At 41.7% G+C, this 17,296-nt stretch overlaps 1 protein-coding gene across 1 annotated transcript in view; it reads left to right on the forward strand.

The window, feature by feature from the left end:
- The window catches only part of TIAM1 (T cell lymphoma invasion and metastasis 1), a 229,510-nt gene that overhangs the window by 185,817 nt on the left and 26,397 nt on the right, over positions 1 to 17,296 (forward strand). Inside the window, exon 20 of the mRNA XM_025201339.1 lies at positions 7,738 to 7,841. Coding sequence (XP_025057124.1) covers positions 7,738 to 7,841 — 104 coding nt within the window. The remainder of the gene's footprint in view (positions 1 to 7,737; positions 7,842 to 17,296) is intronic.

The raw sequence follows: 17,296 nt of genomic DNA on the forward strand, positions 1-17,296 counted from the left end.
GTTCCCCCAGACTCAGGAGGCCCCAGTCACTGAGCCGCGGGGGCAGTGGGTCCCTCGTGCGCTCCACAGCAGACCCAGAAGTGGACTGGAAGTGCTTCTAGTTCACTTCCGGGTCCACTGCTGAGCATGCCAGGGGACGCTTCATTCACCCCAGCATCTCAGCATTCACAAGCCACCTGGTACCTTGAGGTATGTAGAAAAACCATTTAAAGTTGCGTCTATGTCTGAATCATCGAATCTCTCCGAATCGATTTGGAGGGTTCTGATTCAATTCAGAGAGATTAAAGGGTCCTCTGATTCAACTTGGATTCGGAGATTCGGCCGCCAAATCGGGTCAAATCTCTGCCAAATCGAATCAGCAACCAAAGCTTCACATAGCCCTAATAGCCAGATGGGTTACTTGCACTGCTTTAAAGGGAGCAGGAGCAGATGTCCTGCCATGCAGACTATTGTTTACCTGTCCACCCCTACCTTTTTGGAAACTAAACTAAAGAAGTTTATTACTCTTTAATGGAATAGGGTTAAATTACCAGTTCAGCTTCACTTGAGGGTAAGAGTGTAAAAGTACCCTGAATCAGCTGACCAGTGCTCTTAAGCAAATGATCTCCTCACCTTTAAAGCTGTATAAGTGTAAGGTCCAGCCATGACCTAACACTTTCCTTGCATCCAGAAAAGTGATTGTGTTTTGATGATCATCAGCATAGGTTTCATTGCGCTTCAAAAGCAATTTATTTTAAGTAGAAATTAAAGCAACAGGGCTTTATAGAAATTAAAAGCTTTTTAAAGAACTAATCCTGAAACTACTAAAATGTAAGGGGAAATGATGTCCTTTTTGTTAGAACAATTAAGTCACAGAATGTAATGAGGGATTTTATTCCATTGCAGTCTGGTTTGACAGGGGCTGGTTCTTTACTCCCTGCCCTAACTATTTGTGATGTTGAGTTCTGCAAGTGGATGTAAACTTTCTGGGTAGAGTGGTTCTCAACCTACTTAGCCTCCAGGCACCCCTCAGAAAATGCCAGCTCTTAACTTTCACCTGTTTTTTTGACTATGGAAAAATAATAGAGCAGTTCTTCTGTTGCAGCAAGCCAGAATGTTTTTGACATAATGGATTCCAGTTTGAATCTTTGGGGGGTTTTTAAAATCATGTGTAGGAGTTTGCACACTTAAAAATGCTAATATTAAGCAGCAATATGCAGCAACTTTAAGAGTGCTCCACAGGGTGCCATCAGACCTGGGTTGAAGATCCCTGGTGTAGAGGTTCATAGTCCATGTTCAGTTTTATAGATCTTTCCTTTCTGTGGGCATAGCCTCATTTGTAATTTATGTGTTTTTCTTTTACATTTCCTAGTTCCAAAGCCAAACACAGTTCTTTTAAAAACAAAAAAGGAGCAAAGGCACAGACACCCTGCGATAATGACTCTTTGGGCTGTTGAACTTGCAGGTCCAACTTGTCCCAAATAAAAATATAACAGCAGAGTAATGCGTTCTTGAATATTGATATTTATTCTAAAATGGCTCCTGTTACCAGGTCCTCAAATGAACAGCCCCACTACTGCACTAGTAGCATTCAGAAATGATGCTTTCTACGAAAGCAAGTTGCTGTAGTGCTGTTAATATAAGTTACAGCCTTTCATTTTTTTAAAATTAGGTCGTGAGCATGTGGCCATTGAATATTCCTTCGTGCTATTTAGAATACAGATTCCTGGCTGAAATCCAAGTTGTGTAAGTGTATTCTGCCTCTGTCTCCTCCCCTGCAGTTTCAATTTAATGGGCTAATTCTTTACTGCTGCCCAAACTGTACATGGTATTTCTGTGAGGTGTTAAAGATCTGCCTTATTGCACTTTAAACAGTATCTTATTTTACTTGTGATGGAAGTGTTTAGTGGTATTAATCACCATGTTTTGTGGAATGGCCTGGAGCTGATGTAGGGCTAGCTCCAATTTGGGACTTAAGTGGGATGTAGGTGAATTTTAAATACCTAAGTCAAAAACTGCAATCTAAAAGAACCACATGCAGCTTCTGCCTAAAGCCACGAGACATCTTCCTGTGTGACTTAAAACTTTCTCAGGTACTCGGGTTCTGCATCTGAACATGCCCCAGACTGCCCCAGGCTGGGCATCTGTTCCCCATCTAAGCCCAATTGGTAGCCATATGGGTTTGAACAACCTCACACTGAGCAGAAAATTGCAGTTAGGTCCAATTTACTGGACTTCCTTGGTGACTGCTTTAAACACTGGGCTGCTATGTAAATGGAAGATGCCATCACCTCTGAACCATTTTTTGCAAAAAAAGGGAATACTTTGTGATAGCTGGATGCTGTGTGTTTGTGTGTGTGTGTGGGGGGGGGGTATTTGACAATGCTTATGAGTAGGGATCTACCTAAACCACGCCAAAAGTGTGCTGCACAGTGGCTCCTTTAATCTTGCTCTTTTTGTCATGTTTGCTCCCCTCCCCCTGCTCCTGATTGGCTGAGGGACCACAGCAGCCTTGCTACTTGCTTCCGATTGGCCCGGAGACAAAAAACAAACAAACATGGTTTTTGCCTCCCACCACTGATTGTCAATGGGCCCTGGTGGCCCCACTGATCAGTTGGGAGCCAAAAACCACGCATATTTAAAACTGGTTTTTGCCTCCTGGCCTATCAAGAGCAAGTGGCAGGACTGCTGGGGCCCCTCGGCCAATCGGGATGGGGCAGGGGTAGTCAGAGGCATGCGGCAAAAGGAGCAAGATTAAAGGAGCTACTGTGCAGTGCACTTCTGGCATGATTTAGATAGATCTCTGCTTATGAGATCAGGTCCCTGAGAGAACGTGGGTGGGGACTGATGCCTAGCTTCTGGCTATCAGTTGGGGTTAGGCGGGGGCAGGTGCCAAGTTGCCCAGCCTGGGGCAGTTCTGGGCATGTTCAGAAACACCCCTAGGCATCTGGGGAATTTTCAAGTCAAGCAGGGAGTGTCTGATCATTTTAGGCAGGAGCTGCATAAGGTTCTTTATATTATGTATGTATGTGTATGTGTGTACACATACGTACATATATATATACGAGATTTATGCAGTGGTTTCCCTGTGGACTGGATAAGCAGGGCCAGCTGGGGCCGGATTCCTCCACATTGGGCCAGAACAGTTCCACTGCACAGGGTAGGTGCAGTAAGAGCCTGATTTGGCTACACAGAGCTTGGCAATGAGGTGGTGGAAGAGTAATGGCAGTGTTGTCACCACTTCCCCACCACCAAATTTCTAGACCCATGGGGAAGCACATGGCAGATGACATGGCTCTGCAGGCTGGATTTGATAGTTTGGATAGGGATGATCCTACTTCAGGATCCTCCCAGCCCTACTTCTCTATTACTCTAATAAACTGTCATGTTTCATGGCAGGCTCCCACTGCTCTTGGTATACAGTAGTATGCTGCACCCCACCCTTTGGGAATCATTGGCCTAACTGTAGGTACCTAAGTGCCCAGAGTCTTTCAAATAGTGGGAGATACTAGTATTCAGTAGTGTTACTGCTGTTGTTACCACCAGAGAAGCTAAATTTGATATTGCCAACCTGACACTATCAACAGTAATGAATCGTGCACCCTCCCCAAAGTCGCAGAATTTAAAAATTGTATGAGAGAAAATGATCAGTGTGGAGGTCTTTAAATTTGTCTTTGGCTGTTGAAGGCTAATGCATTCAACCTCTTCTCTGTTAGGGCTTGGCTAAAAGTATACTTATTTCCACTTTTTAAAGTGTGCAATCACCTGATATTAAGCACTGGGATTTTTAGAAAATTACCAAATATCATAGAATTTGTGATAAAATGCCTTGAGATGGCAACATTGTCAACTGATGGTACCAGTGGTTGAAATTTTTAGCTAAAGTGCTGGCACAGTTATTTTGTTTTTCATTGTAAACTACCCTGAGCCTTCTCTCTGGGAAGGGCAGCATGTAAATGTAATAAATAATAAGCACTGCCTGATTCACTAGACCTTTACCCCCAAAACATTATACCTCCAGAAGGTGAGATTGCCTTTTATTTTGTTCGAGACATAAGTAGAAGTCATTTAATGGACATCAATTCTAGCACCACAGACATTAATATCCTGTGAAAGGACTGGCAGCTTTGAGACTTGCATTTTTCTTCCTGCTGTCTGAATTTGCCCTGCTACTAGGCTGCTTTTTATGAACTGTCTTTTCTAATTCCTTTACCTAAAAGGAAGCCAATGTGTTGTGCTCATTATCAAGTTATATATGCCTAGACTGCTTCCGGTTGCAACAAAAAGAAAATGCATTTATAGGTCTAAATGAAGATTTACAGGGTAGGAATACAACAATGCAACAAACCTGACAGAAATGGGACAGCAACTGTTATATTATGGAGCTGACTGGCAACATATCGCAACCAGAAAATAAATGTATTTAATTAGGCATTGAGTCCAGCAGCTTAAGACTTTTGAAATATCCTAAACACATGTACTGTGAGACTGTTCATTAAGACTTAAGTGAATGATTGCTGTCTACTGGGTGGGAGTGTTCATGCTGCAGGAAGTAGATTAAAGTGGTGTTTTACTCTAGCAGGAAAAGAGGCTCTGATAGTTATATAAGGCATGATTGTTGGGGGCTCAGGGTGAGAAACAACTGTGGGATGCATTTCACAGTACTTAAAATGGAGACTTAATCAAAATAGACAAGTGGGTGCTGCTCAAGCCAATACGTGACCCGTTCAGTACATTTTCTTCCCTCTTGTATGGATATATTAGGGGTTTAAATAGTTTTGCTAGATGTCAATAAAAGGACTGGAAATTAAAGGGTCAGCACAGATCTAACTTCATACAAAACAAATGCATTTTATTTGACCATATATAATAACTCCTAAAAATGCAGCTTTTCAAGATCAAGCTTTTAGATTTTCGGCAGAGGTGGGCCTCTGTGGGAACTCAACGAAGAACATTATCTGTGCTCGTTTAAATAATTTCTTTTGGTACTTGAATTCACTGTGGAGCCACCTCTGTACCAGTTTCTACAGGCCTGTGTAAAAGTTCTGTGGTTTCTGGTCTGACCGAAGAGGGTAGAAATTTACAGGATCTTGCAAAGGTTTTGTTAATCATAGCTCAGTAGCTTGAAAAAAACAGTTTGCACTATTGAACCTGGACCCAAAGCCAAGCTCTGGCTTGCCTTCCAATTTGAACGTGAAAGCCTAATTTAACATGTCTTCTTGGCCTCATTGTCACTCATTCAAAACTACAGCAGTACACTTGTTGTGGATCTCAGTGAAGGGGCAGCAAAATCTGAATTTTCCAATATTTGGAAAATTCCTTTCTCAACGCGTCTCAGTTCCCAGGTTTCAAAATGAATTATAATCAGTGTAAGCATGGGATAAAGAAAGATACACAAGAGTGAGATTTGACTAAATAGTGATCGCTACAGTAGCTTGCTGCTTGCTTTGAATTAGAACACACAATGTTCTTTGCCCAAATCTCCACTGAATACAATTAAGAAATAATTTTAGAATAAATGCGTTTTAGCATCTGTGTGAATTTTCCTTTGTTCTCTTAATTAACACGTGGGCTTTTGCGGGGCCAGTATTTAGTCACAGAAATTTTCACAAAATACTATTTTTATCAAAATACATCATGACCTTCTTAAAGTCAAACATTATTGAAAGTCTACAGTCACATAAGAGAACTGTTCTGAAGCCAGCCCTGAAACCAGAGGTTTACATTGGTTTGCTTTTCTGTTGTTGCATTTGTTACTTATTTTTAGGCAGAAGGCAGGGCAGAGTAGCATCTGACTTCAGGCTAACATGGGTAAATACCTCTCGGCTATGCTTTAGGTAGCTGCTGTAATACAAATACCCATAAAGCAGGGGTGTCTGCTATACAGTCCACAAAGCGCTATCACTCAGCCCATGGCGCATGCTACCTGTGGGTCTTGGATCACCTCCATACATGCAGCATGTGCTAGTCGTGGCTCCGAGTGCTGCATGTGGCATGCCAAGCTGGTCTGGCACAGGATGCTGGACCTGGCATGCATGCTTCATGCAGTACACAGGACCAGTCTGGGATATGTGCTGGTCTGGGGGAGACACTACTTATAACGCATGCGCCAGACTGGCCCTGCATGATGGATCTGGAATCCAGCATGCAGTGCTTAGGGCAAGTCTGGCTGTCTCTCGTGCATGGCGCTGGTCTTTGGGCTCAGTTTGGCCCGTGGACTGGCCCCATGCCACTCATCTGGCCTGCAGGACTGGATGAGTTTGATACTTCTGCCACAAAGTGATATAGCACACAGTTGTGTATGTCCTACCGTATTCCTACAATTGGAATCAAGCAAGTGAGCCACAGCACCTGTGCAGTGCACTATTGACTTAAATGGTGTTCAGCACAGGCTGGGCAGTACACTTGGGTGAATCCAGCTACTGGGCTGACGGCGAATGAATTTTGAAGTTTGCAATAAGTAATTAAAATCTAGAGAGACATCTCGGTTCCTCTGGAGTGCCTGGATGCCCTTGTATTTCTGGATGCTTCTCTATTCTCCCTGAAATTAGTAACTATTAACCTATATTTGGGGTAGCAACAGGTCTAATGTGTGTGAAAGTTGGCCTTCCAAGAAGCATAAACCAGGGTTACTAGTATTTTTTTTATTAAAGCTGCTTCACTCCAAAAAGTCTTGATTTTCGTCCCTTTGACTTCTATGGGAATGCTTGCAGGCATATAATAAAACATGTGCTAAAGTGCTAGCAAGACTGGAGGTTTAATCGGTAGTTGCAAAGGAATCATTATTTTTATCAGAAAGTAATTTTAAGTGGTAAGATGCTGATTTTTGTGATTACTTTTATATATATTGGACACACAAGTTCAATTTCCAATTACTATTATATAGGCTTCTTTTAAAAAAAAATGCTGGAATAGTATTTTTTTATTTTTTATTTTGGCAAGGTTCTTTGGGTAGATGCGATTATTGTTCTTTAGACCAACTGAGTAGTTGGAACAGCATTCTTTGCAAGCTTTTGGGGACAAGTACCCTTCTTCAGGCATAGAGACACTATGCCTGAAGAAGGGTACTTGTGCCTGAAAGCTTGCAAAGGATGCTGTTCCAACTACTCAGTTGGTCTGATAAAAGATATCACATCTACACAAAGAACCTTGCCTGCTTGTGTCCTTAGGTCAACATGGCTACAACCAAAAACCCTGCATTTTTTATGCTAACATTAAAAGAGAAACCTAATAAAATGAGATCTGTAATTGATTAAAATCTTCCTAGAAGGCTTTTAAGGGAATGCTGATTAGGGATCTGATCATGTGAAGACTCATGCCTGTTCTTAACATCATACATCACAGGCAGTCCCAGAGGAGCTGTTCACATAAAAAGTTAAGCATGTCTTTATAAGGTGGGACTTAGTGAAAAAAAAATCCCAGTGGGGGAGTTTTAGCTCTAAGTTTGAATGATCTTTCAGGGCTCTGTACACAAATAAGTCTCATAACACTTTCTGTGGTGAATGCTTGTAGTCTGACCATGCACATGGCCACAAAACATTTGTGCTCAGACCTCTATGTGGTAGGTACGATGCCTGCCTACTGTGTAGAGGTGGATCCTACAAGTCCTTGGGACTGCTGGCACAGGGGCATGCCTGAATGAAACTCAGTGCTGAACAGGGGCCTAATTGTTCACGAAACTTAATATTCACTTCACTGAACTGTTTAAATGTTATATAACCTGGTATTTTGCGTTCATACTCATGTCCATTTTGGCAGGGCACATGCTTTGCAGTGAACAAGACAGCTGTGCTGAGGCAGCCCCAGAAGAGACAGAAAGACATGATTTGGAATCATCCGATGAGACGGATAAGATGAACAAGGTGAGAGATTTTCATTTTCACAGTTACAAATTGCTAAAGCACAGTAGATTCACAGCTGACATGCTGACTTCACAGCTGTGCGTGATTAGAGCATCTTTCCTAGGAAAATGTTGATCTTATTTTTAAGGTGTTTACAAATGATTTGGGATGTAATAAATTATAGCTTTGATTACAGCACACCTGTTGAGTAAGAATTGCATTCTTTCTCCCAGAATGGTAAAGAGCAGCCAAGGTTCTAGCTCTCGGTGGTATGCAATGTTTTCCTGAGTTAAAAATATATAGTCATTCCATCACTTCCTCCCCTAGCGCTAGTGGGTTGAATGTATGATCAGATTGATTTATTACAGTTTCCTGCTCTTTCCTCTTCCTTAATTTCCAAAGGTGAGAAGCACAAAAGTTATATTATTTCTTTAAATCAGCAGCTTAGTTCCTATGTTGGTATTTTAAACGCAAAAATTATTACAGCCAATCTACCTTTGATTGAAGCAGAACTCACCAATTACAGTTAACAGGCTGCACAAATGGATTGCTAATTGCTATCTATTAAGGGATGAGTTCTGCTATGGTTTGGCAGTTTGCTGTAGCTTTAGTAATAGCAAATACTGTACAGCATTATCTGTGGCAATTAGTGGTCTCTGAAGCTGAATCAAGCAATGCAGGTAAGAGTATTTTAAAAAGGATAAATCATTGGTTTTATTTTAAGTATATGCTGCATAATTGATGCTAGGAGTTTCTTACCCAGGCTTCACTGTACAGTGAGTATAGAGTATGTTGGACTGGTGTCATTGATTCTGTCTCTGCATGTTTTTTTTTTCCTATCACTCTTGTTCAAAATATGTCTTAGTAAGTCCTGAATAGGTCCCCAAATGTTAAGTTATCATAGTGAAAGGAAGGGAAAATGCCCCTGGTTGCCTGTTTCCTGATTTCTTATGTCACAGTAGCCTGTGGTCGTTTCTTTGATAGCCAGACAGTCAGAATAAGGAAGTCAGATAAGGGAAAGCATTCCCATGCACACAGATCTACATGTAAAGCAGCAGATTATTCCTAACGTTTTCCGTAGACTTCTTCTTTGGAACCATTTTAGAGTAAGTACAAGATCATATTTTTTTAAAAGTGGGGAAAATACTCGTATGTTTGATATTTGGAGATGTTCTTTTAATTTTAAATGTGACTAGTCTGATGTGTGCTTCTATTGTTAAACTTTAGGGCTGTAGAAAAGAAACCACCATAATAAACCATGTATTGCTAGCTTACCTATGGATGCTTTGGCTGTGACTGGGTTTTCAGTAGCTTTAAATTTAATGTGGGAAGTGCATAAGGGTTTTAGCATTCTGTTGCACACTTGGCTTGCCTTAATCTGCAGTACCTGAATTGCCTAAGGCAATACATGTCCATTCTATGAGCCTCCTGTTGTTTAGCAGGTTTAGTTAAATGAGGAATGTATTTTATTAGATATAAGACTTAAAACTCAACACTGTTAGGGTGAGAGAAGAAAAACTGAAATCCTTGTCATGCTAAATTTATGATTTGGTGACAGAGACAGACATTTATTTTTGTGTGATGTCGCCTGTTATGCATTTTCTATTAATATTCAGAAATGTTCATCTTTAGAGGAACCTATTGTTTTATGTGCCCTATGTGAAACAGGGAGAGAGAGATGAATTTTGTTTGTCTCATATGTTTGAACTATTTATTTAAAACTCTCTTAAATGAAACGGGTGGGTGGATAGGTGGGTGTGTGCACATGTTTCAGTGCAGAATATAGTTACATCTGCAAATTCGTGTTTTTACTTGCCCACTCCACCTTCCCTGCTTATGCAAAACAACGAAATAGGCATTCTTGATGGTTCTTTAGTGCTTTCAGTTTGCTCCAAAATTAAAAATAAACAGATCACTTAAATGTAAACAGGCAAATGCACAGCTCCCAAAGAAGCTGCCCTGGAAAGTGGGTGCTCTTGCTTCTGTTTACACTTATTCTTTATAATTGTGCTTTCCTTTAAAATATGTTTGCTGTCGTCAGAAGTTATGAGATTAGCTGACAGCTGAGTCGGTCAATCCCCTCTGCTTCTGTGTGGGGAAGCCAGAGTATGAAACAGAATAAAGAAAGGATCCCTACCACACTCGTCTTTCTCTTTGTCCTGTGGACTCAAAGGGTAAAGCTAGAAAAGGATGCTGTCCGTTTATTGCCCTGCCTTCCTGCCTCCAAGACTATGCACCATGAAACAATGCTGACCTCATTAGCATTATCCTGCACTATTTATTTATGTATGCAGTGAAATACCCTTTAAGGAAGTGGGGAGAGGATGGCTTTTGAGGGCAGTGGTCAGCCAAGATGGCACGTGAGTGAACTATGCTGTCCTCAAACCACCATTACCTTGAATCTCTGTGGCTCCTAGCAGATGTTAATTTAAATATGCAATGGAATCTGAGGGACCCCAAAAGTCCTGGATCCCAAAAATAGTACATCCTGCCATGCCAGATGTTCAAGATCTTGTATGGCAGGATGCACAACTGGGGTATAATTCTTCATATCCATATGAGTCGGGACCTATACACTTTAAAGGCTTTAAACTTGCTGGTAGCGAAGGAGCCTGGCATTGGACCCCAGCTTCCCTCTGCCAGGCTGTAGGCAAGCTGGAACATGTTAATGGGCTTGCATGTAGCCACGCATTGTGGAGCAAGCAGCTTCCAAGTGGGGCTCCCCTGGCATCCTTGAATATGCCTTGCTTTCAAATTAAAGTATGATTAAATATGGAACACCTTTGTGGTGGGTTTGCCATTTTTATTGCATAATAAATTGCTTGAATGTGTAGCACATTGCCATTTTATTGTGCAATTAACACGTTAATTGTTTGATAAATATAACATTTCCCAGAGGTCTGTTGGTATAAGAAGCCAATGCCATTCCTCCTCCACTAATGGTAGAATGGCCTTTCTGTTATTCCCTCTCATCTTCTCACCCTGGTTTTCCAACGCCGGAGAAAAGTAAACCTGACCATTCATTGCTACAAGAACAAGCAACAAACTTAATATGCTGAAGTAATTTTTTTTTGGAGTTTGTCTTTGTTTATTGTTTGGTAAGATGTTCTCCCTAGTTCTCTGTGTATATATTATCTTGTTCTGTGCTAAGATTATGGACCTATGTACAATTTACCCCAGGCTTAGAGTGAGGCTTGAATGCATGTCTCCTGTTCTATGGTGACTGCCTCTGTGCCTGCTCAAACCATACAGTAGATGAAAGCTAAACTGCTGCAGTTTTCACTGAGGGTTTAGCTCTCATTTGCTGCCAGGGAAGAGTGGGCACTTAGGCAGTCTAGTTTTGGTAAAGCTATGTTTCATTTACTTTATGGTAATTTGTTTATATGTCCAGAAGCTGAGTCTTAATGGGGCCATTAATGTGTTTTAGCTTAATGTACTTTGGATACGGACTGAGCTACCCTTAGTTGAATAAGCGCATCCACACAGGGGGAATTACTGTGAAACAACCATTTTAAATTTACACCTTGATTTGGTAGCAGCTTCCTCATATATACAAACTCTTATTTAGCATAGTATTTCCCAGTTCTGATGTCTTAGCCCTTTTTTTATTTGAAAGGCATGGTAAGCCAAACTCCTTTTGGATTTTAATGTGCTACGTATCTTCCCATTAGGAATCCAACTCTCCCATTTCAAGTGGCAATAGAGACCCTGTAATCCAAACTTGAATCCTAGCCATGCTCTAACTGGTTAAAACCCAGACTCTACATAAAATCTAAATGGAGCCTCATTGTCTTTTCAGATCGAGTTTAACAGGATATCATGCTACTCGTATACCAGTATGACAGTTTTAAGAGTTATCAACTGCGCGAGTGTAGTGTGTGTCTCTTTTTAGCAAGCTAAAATAAATTCTGTGCACTTGGTTTGAACCTCAAGAATGTAAACGCACATGGTTGCGGTTGAAAAGTAACAGAACCGTAGGTGTCTGTCATAATGTATCTGTAATTGGAGTTGATGTCATTTTCCTCTGTGAAGCTGGTTTGACATATTTGGTCCTCTCATCAGCCACACTTCTCACTGAGGATGTATATAAAATTCTATTGATTTGAAATACTACTAAATGCTCACTTCCTTTTTTCTAATTTAAGCCATCTTTTTTTTTTAATTAAACCTTACTGCCTTGCAGCAGTTGTGCTTAAGGGACTGAGAAGTAATGACTTTGGGGGGGGGCGGTTGGAAGGGAAGGACAGGGCATATCACTTAGCAAAACACTTATGCTAAGAAAACGAATGATCTCTCTGCAATATTAATCAAAACCAAATTTAACTAGTAAGTCCAAAATCCCTCAACATATGTAGACGTGGATATGAAAGGATTAAAATAAGGAATTAAAGCAATCAGAAGCTTTGTAATAGTATAACTGGTTTTTTAAAGTTGTCTAATTAGCGTGCTGCTGTCTCTCCTGATGTTTAATATTCTTATGCAGTACAGATTTTAGCCAATCAGCTGAAACTAAACCACAGGCAATAGACATTTATATTCTAGTGTTGGTTTCACCTCTTCTCTCTGTTTCAGCCATTTCTTGCTGAAGTTTTCATATAATGCTTCCATGAAAGGCAGTATTAAGAACTGGCTTTACAATTTAAAGCTGAGAATTTAATTCTAGTTGATATTTTTAAATGAATGAGGCTTACAGCAGATGACATGAGAGGAAAATCTTTTCTTAGAGAAATACAGGAGCTGCTCGCTTTTATTAAATTAAAGGAGTGAATGCTTGCCTTCCTCTTCTGTGCATATGTTAAGTAAGCAGCATGGAATATGAGGGAAAAGTACTTGTCTGGAGTGGAAAAGGATTTCACATCAGCTGAACATGAGAAGAAATTTGGATTTTATTTAGTTGATATTGAAAGTGCTGGGTGACAGGGTTTTCACAGTAAAACCTTTCCAGTTATGTAAGCTCTTTGGAAAGTTAAACGTAAACCCAGGATTGAAGGCATTGAGACATCCTGTGATTCTCTTTACCATATGCTGTATCTGGTGAGCAGATCTACTATTAAGTGTGACTAGATTGGTCAAATAGCTAAATATTGATTCATGCTGTAGGTATTAATTTTAGGAAGATTATAAATGTGCAAAACTAAACAGTATTGTTTTTACTCTGCACGTTCCCTTAACTATGCCTGGGTGTAGAAGGGTGGGGTTTGCCTGAAGTTTATTTTGGAGAACAATAACATTTAGCCTTCCTTTGTTCAGTGTGGAGTAAAGCTCTTGAGTGTCCTTAACCAGAATGCAGCAATGTTCTTTACTAGCAGACTAACAGCCAGTTCACTGAGAGCCTGCTGTGCTCCCCTCTTTGTCAAATGGTACAGAAAAGGACTAGGAGACTGTCCAGACAACCCAAAATGGACCCTATTAGCACAGAACTAGTAACTGCACACTAACTGAAAAAAAGGTGTTAGCAAGCACAAGGCATAATCTGCTCCTCTTCTGTTTTCCTTCTGGGGTCACAGAGCACAGTGGTGTGAGATCTGCCTATTTCCAAATTTGGTCCCCAAAGTGCATGTGGAGGGAGCTAACTTCAGGAGTCTAAGTAAAGGGGCTGGGAAGGTTCAGAAAACTTTCTTTGTTCTTGGGGACCAATTTGGACTGGCTCTTCACTAGTCTTTGACAGAAGACAGGGCAGGTAGGCACATTACAGACTAACTGGTTCAGAGAGGCATAAGCTTTGGACAGACTGCAAAAGGCAGGGGTCCTAAAGAGAAGGGAATATAAATACACAGGGTAGGAAGAGGGAGCACTGCTGAGAAGAGAGTCAAAGGTGGGTTGAATAGGTCAGCGTTTCCCAACCTTTTCCGGCCCAAGGCACACTTGCATTAATGAAATTTTCTGCAGCACACCTGTTAAGGCATTCCTCATCCTCATTCCTATTGTAGCTCACTGCCCTGGCAGAATTCCATGGCACACCCGCTCATTTCTGATGGCACACTTTTGTGCTGCAGCACACTGGTTGGGAAACACTGCAATAGGTCAATAGGGATAAAGCAGTTAACCTACTGAGGGGCACAAGATTTATAAAAGCTAGCCCAGGTAATAATAAGAATCCATAGTCTCTGTTGAGACCGTACGTAACACCATCCAGTTTGTGGTTCATTCTTGTTTCACAGTATTGAATCCTACAATTCTGGGATTGTATTGTAAGTATAGGAAGTACTGCCTCAGATTTCCAAGGTGTGCATCCTCGTCAGGGCCATCAGTTACAAGGTAGAGGTTGGCTGTAGATGATAGGTCTGGTGGCTTGCTTGGGATGAAAGCTGGTGCCATGAAGACAGCAGTGGCATTCAGCTGGTTTCCAATACAAAGTGATGGTGATGTATACACGACGGTGGAACAAAACTTTGTCATAGTGTATGCTGTACTATCATGGTTCAGAAGTGGGGGGTTTTGTGCCTGCCTCAGAGGCTTCTAGGATGTTTGGTTAAGGGCGACTACACAAAAGTATACAATTGTAGCAGTACATAAACTATATATAGTTACATAATTTATTAAAGGAGGTTAATACTCGCTACCATTTTAGTTGTAACTACAGCTATGAATGTATGTCAACAAACTGTGTCAACAACAGTAGTACAAGTTCTTACATCCATGTACTTCTAAATGGTGGCCGCTAAAGGAAATTGCAATTCTCTCTCGTGCATAGATGTAGGGCAGTCAGCCAGAACTCCAGATGTCTCAGTGATGCACAACTTGTGCAACACTGCAACACAATGATGCAGGAGGAAATGCTCCTGCCCAGGAGGGATCTGCATTTAGTCCACCTGCTGAGCTCTGGCAGAGGAAGGGGGTTTGTTTATATGAAACAGAAACTCACTGCCCAGTTGTGAAAATATTTACTTGAGACATGCAGTCCCACTAAAGTCACTGCTTGGGATCACTCGTCCAAATACAATTAGGATGCTAGATTTCAAAAAGGCAGATTTCATCTGACTCCAGGTGTTAGTAGGTATGGTATCACAGGAGGATAGATTGAAGGATAAAGGTGCCCAGGACGGCTGGAGGTTTTGAGGGGCACAGTTGGAAGCCCAGCAAGAAACCGTCCCAACACGATGGAAGCACAAGAAGAATGGCAAGAGACCAAAGTGGCTGCACAAAGAGATTCTGAAGTGCCTGAAATGCAAAAGGAAAGCATACAGGCAATGAAAGGATGGGCAGGTCACCAAGGACATGTACCAGGAAAGCAAGAACTTTCAGGGACAGAATCAGGAAGGCAAAGATAAAAAAACAAGCTGCACCTGGCAAAGGAGATTAAGGACAAAAAGAAGAGGACCCATAAGTATGTTGGCCAGAAAAGAAGGACCAAGGAAACTGTGGGTCCTCTGTTAGGAAACTGGGGGAACCCATAACAGAAGATAAAAAAAGGCAGAACTACTCAGCAGCTACTTTGCCTCAGTCTTCACAAAAAAAAATTAAGCTGCCAGATACCCAATAGGGATTATGTAGATAAGGAAGGGGGCAAGCTGAGGGAGGCGATCACAAAAGAGACGGTCAGGGAGCCTTTGTTGGGTCTGAATGAATTCAAGTCAACAGGGCTGGATCAGCTTCATCCCAGGGTCCTGAAGGAACTGGCAGAGGAGATCTTGGAGCCCTTGATAGTGATTTTTCATGTAGATCAGAGATGGGCCAGATCCCAGAGGACTGGAAAAGGGCCAACATAGTGTCCCTATTTAAAAAAGGCAAAAAGGAGGAGCCAGGGAACTATAGACCAGTTAAGCTTACCTCAGCACCTGGGAAGTTACTGAAGCATGTCGTAGAGAAGACCATTTGCAAGCATGTGGAGGATGAAAGACTGATCTTAAGCAGCCAGCATTGATTTATCATGTAAAAATCATGTAAAATAACCTGATATTCTTTGACAAAGTAACTACTTGGGTGGATGAAGGGAATGCTATGGATATAGCATATCTGGACTTCAGCAAGGTTTTTGACAAGGTCCTGCACGACCATCTCATAAACTGGAGAAACGTGGGCTAGATTAAATGTGGTCTAGATTACTACAAGGTGGATAGATAACTGGCTCAATAGCCACAAGCAAAGGGTATTTATTAACAGGTTCATGTTAGAATGCCAGGAGGTTTTGAGTAGAGTCCCACAGAGGTCTGTCCTGGGCCTGGTGCTGTTCAATTTGTTTATTAAGGATTTGCAAGTTTGCAGTTGAGACAAAACCATGAAGAATTGTGAACATGTTGGAGAATGCAAGCACAATCCATCTTCAGAAGGATCCTGGGATATTGGAAAAGTTGGTCTAGAGCTTACAGGATGAAATTAAATATGGACAAATACAAGGTGCTACACATTGGGAAGAATAATCAAAACCATAAAAATAAAATGGGTGACACATGGTTGGATGGCAGGTCTATGGAAGAGGACCTGGGAGTCTTGATTGTGAAGCAGCCATAAAAAAAGTGAATATGGTTTTGGGTTGCATCAATAGAAGCATGAGGTGCAAGGAGATGATAACATCTCTCTACTTGGCACTGATTGATTGGGCCTCATCTGGATTACTGTGTGCAGTTCTGGGCTCCACATTTTAACAAGGTTATGAGGAAGTTAGGGTCCAGAGGGTCCACAAAGATGATCAAGGGCTTAGAAGGCAAGTCACATGAGGAGAGGCTGAAGCAGCTAGGCATGTTCAGCTTACCAAAAAAGTGCTTAAGAGGGAACATGATAGCAGTCTTAAGGGCTGCTATAAGGAAGAGGGAAAGCTCCTTTTCTCTCTTGCTGCAGAGAGGAGGACATGACTAATGGCTTGAAGCTGCAGCAAAGTTTAGATTGGATATCTGGAAAAACTTCTTCACTGTTAGAACAGTGAGGTAGTAGAATAGACTGCCTAGGGAAGTTGTAAACTCTCCATCACTGGAGCTGTTGAAGAAGAGGTTGGACAGCCACTGGTTGGGGATAATCTAGGAGTAGTTATGCCTATGCTTTACTGTGGTTATTTCCCATGCTTCTGGACCTTGTTGGTTGCCCCCATGCCCCCTTTTTGCTACATGTGGCAGGAGGTTTTTAAGCCTTCTTCAGAGGCATTGGGTGTTGGCTACAGCCAAGGTTGGAGACGGTGACTGGGATGTGCCAATGCTTCTGCTGGGAGCAAAGCCAGAGGTGCTGGGTTAGGGGGTCCCTCCACTCGGGTTCAGATCGATTGTCATACCTGGGGTCAGGAAGGAATTTTAGTCCACAGTCAGATTGGGATGGACTGTGGGGTTTTTTGCTTTCATCTGTAGGGGGCAGGGGAGGCATTGCCCTCTACCTGGGACCTCTTGAGTATATACTGACAACATAGGTTCCCCAGCTTCACCTGTGGCAGGTTAGGAAGTTAGGCCTGTGTTGTGTCAGGGTTGATGGTCAGGGTTGATGGTAGTGGTAGTCTTACATAGAATTTAGATATTTTGTGTGGGATGGTTTGAATAGGGATGATCCTGCCT

The sequence above is a fragment of the Alligator sinensis genome, unplaced genomic scaffold, assembly GCF_000455745.1.
Source record: "Alligator sinensis unplaced genomic scaffold, ASM45574v1 scaffold373_1, whole genome shotgun sequence".
Lineage (NCBI taxonomy): Eukaryota > Metazoa > Chordata > Crocodylia > Alligatoridae > Alligator > Alligator sinensis.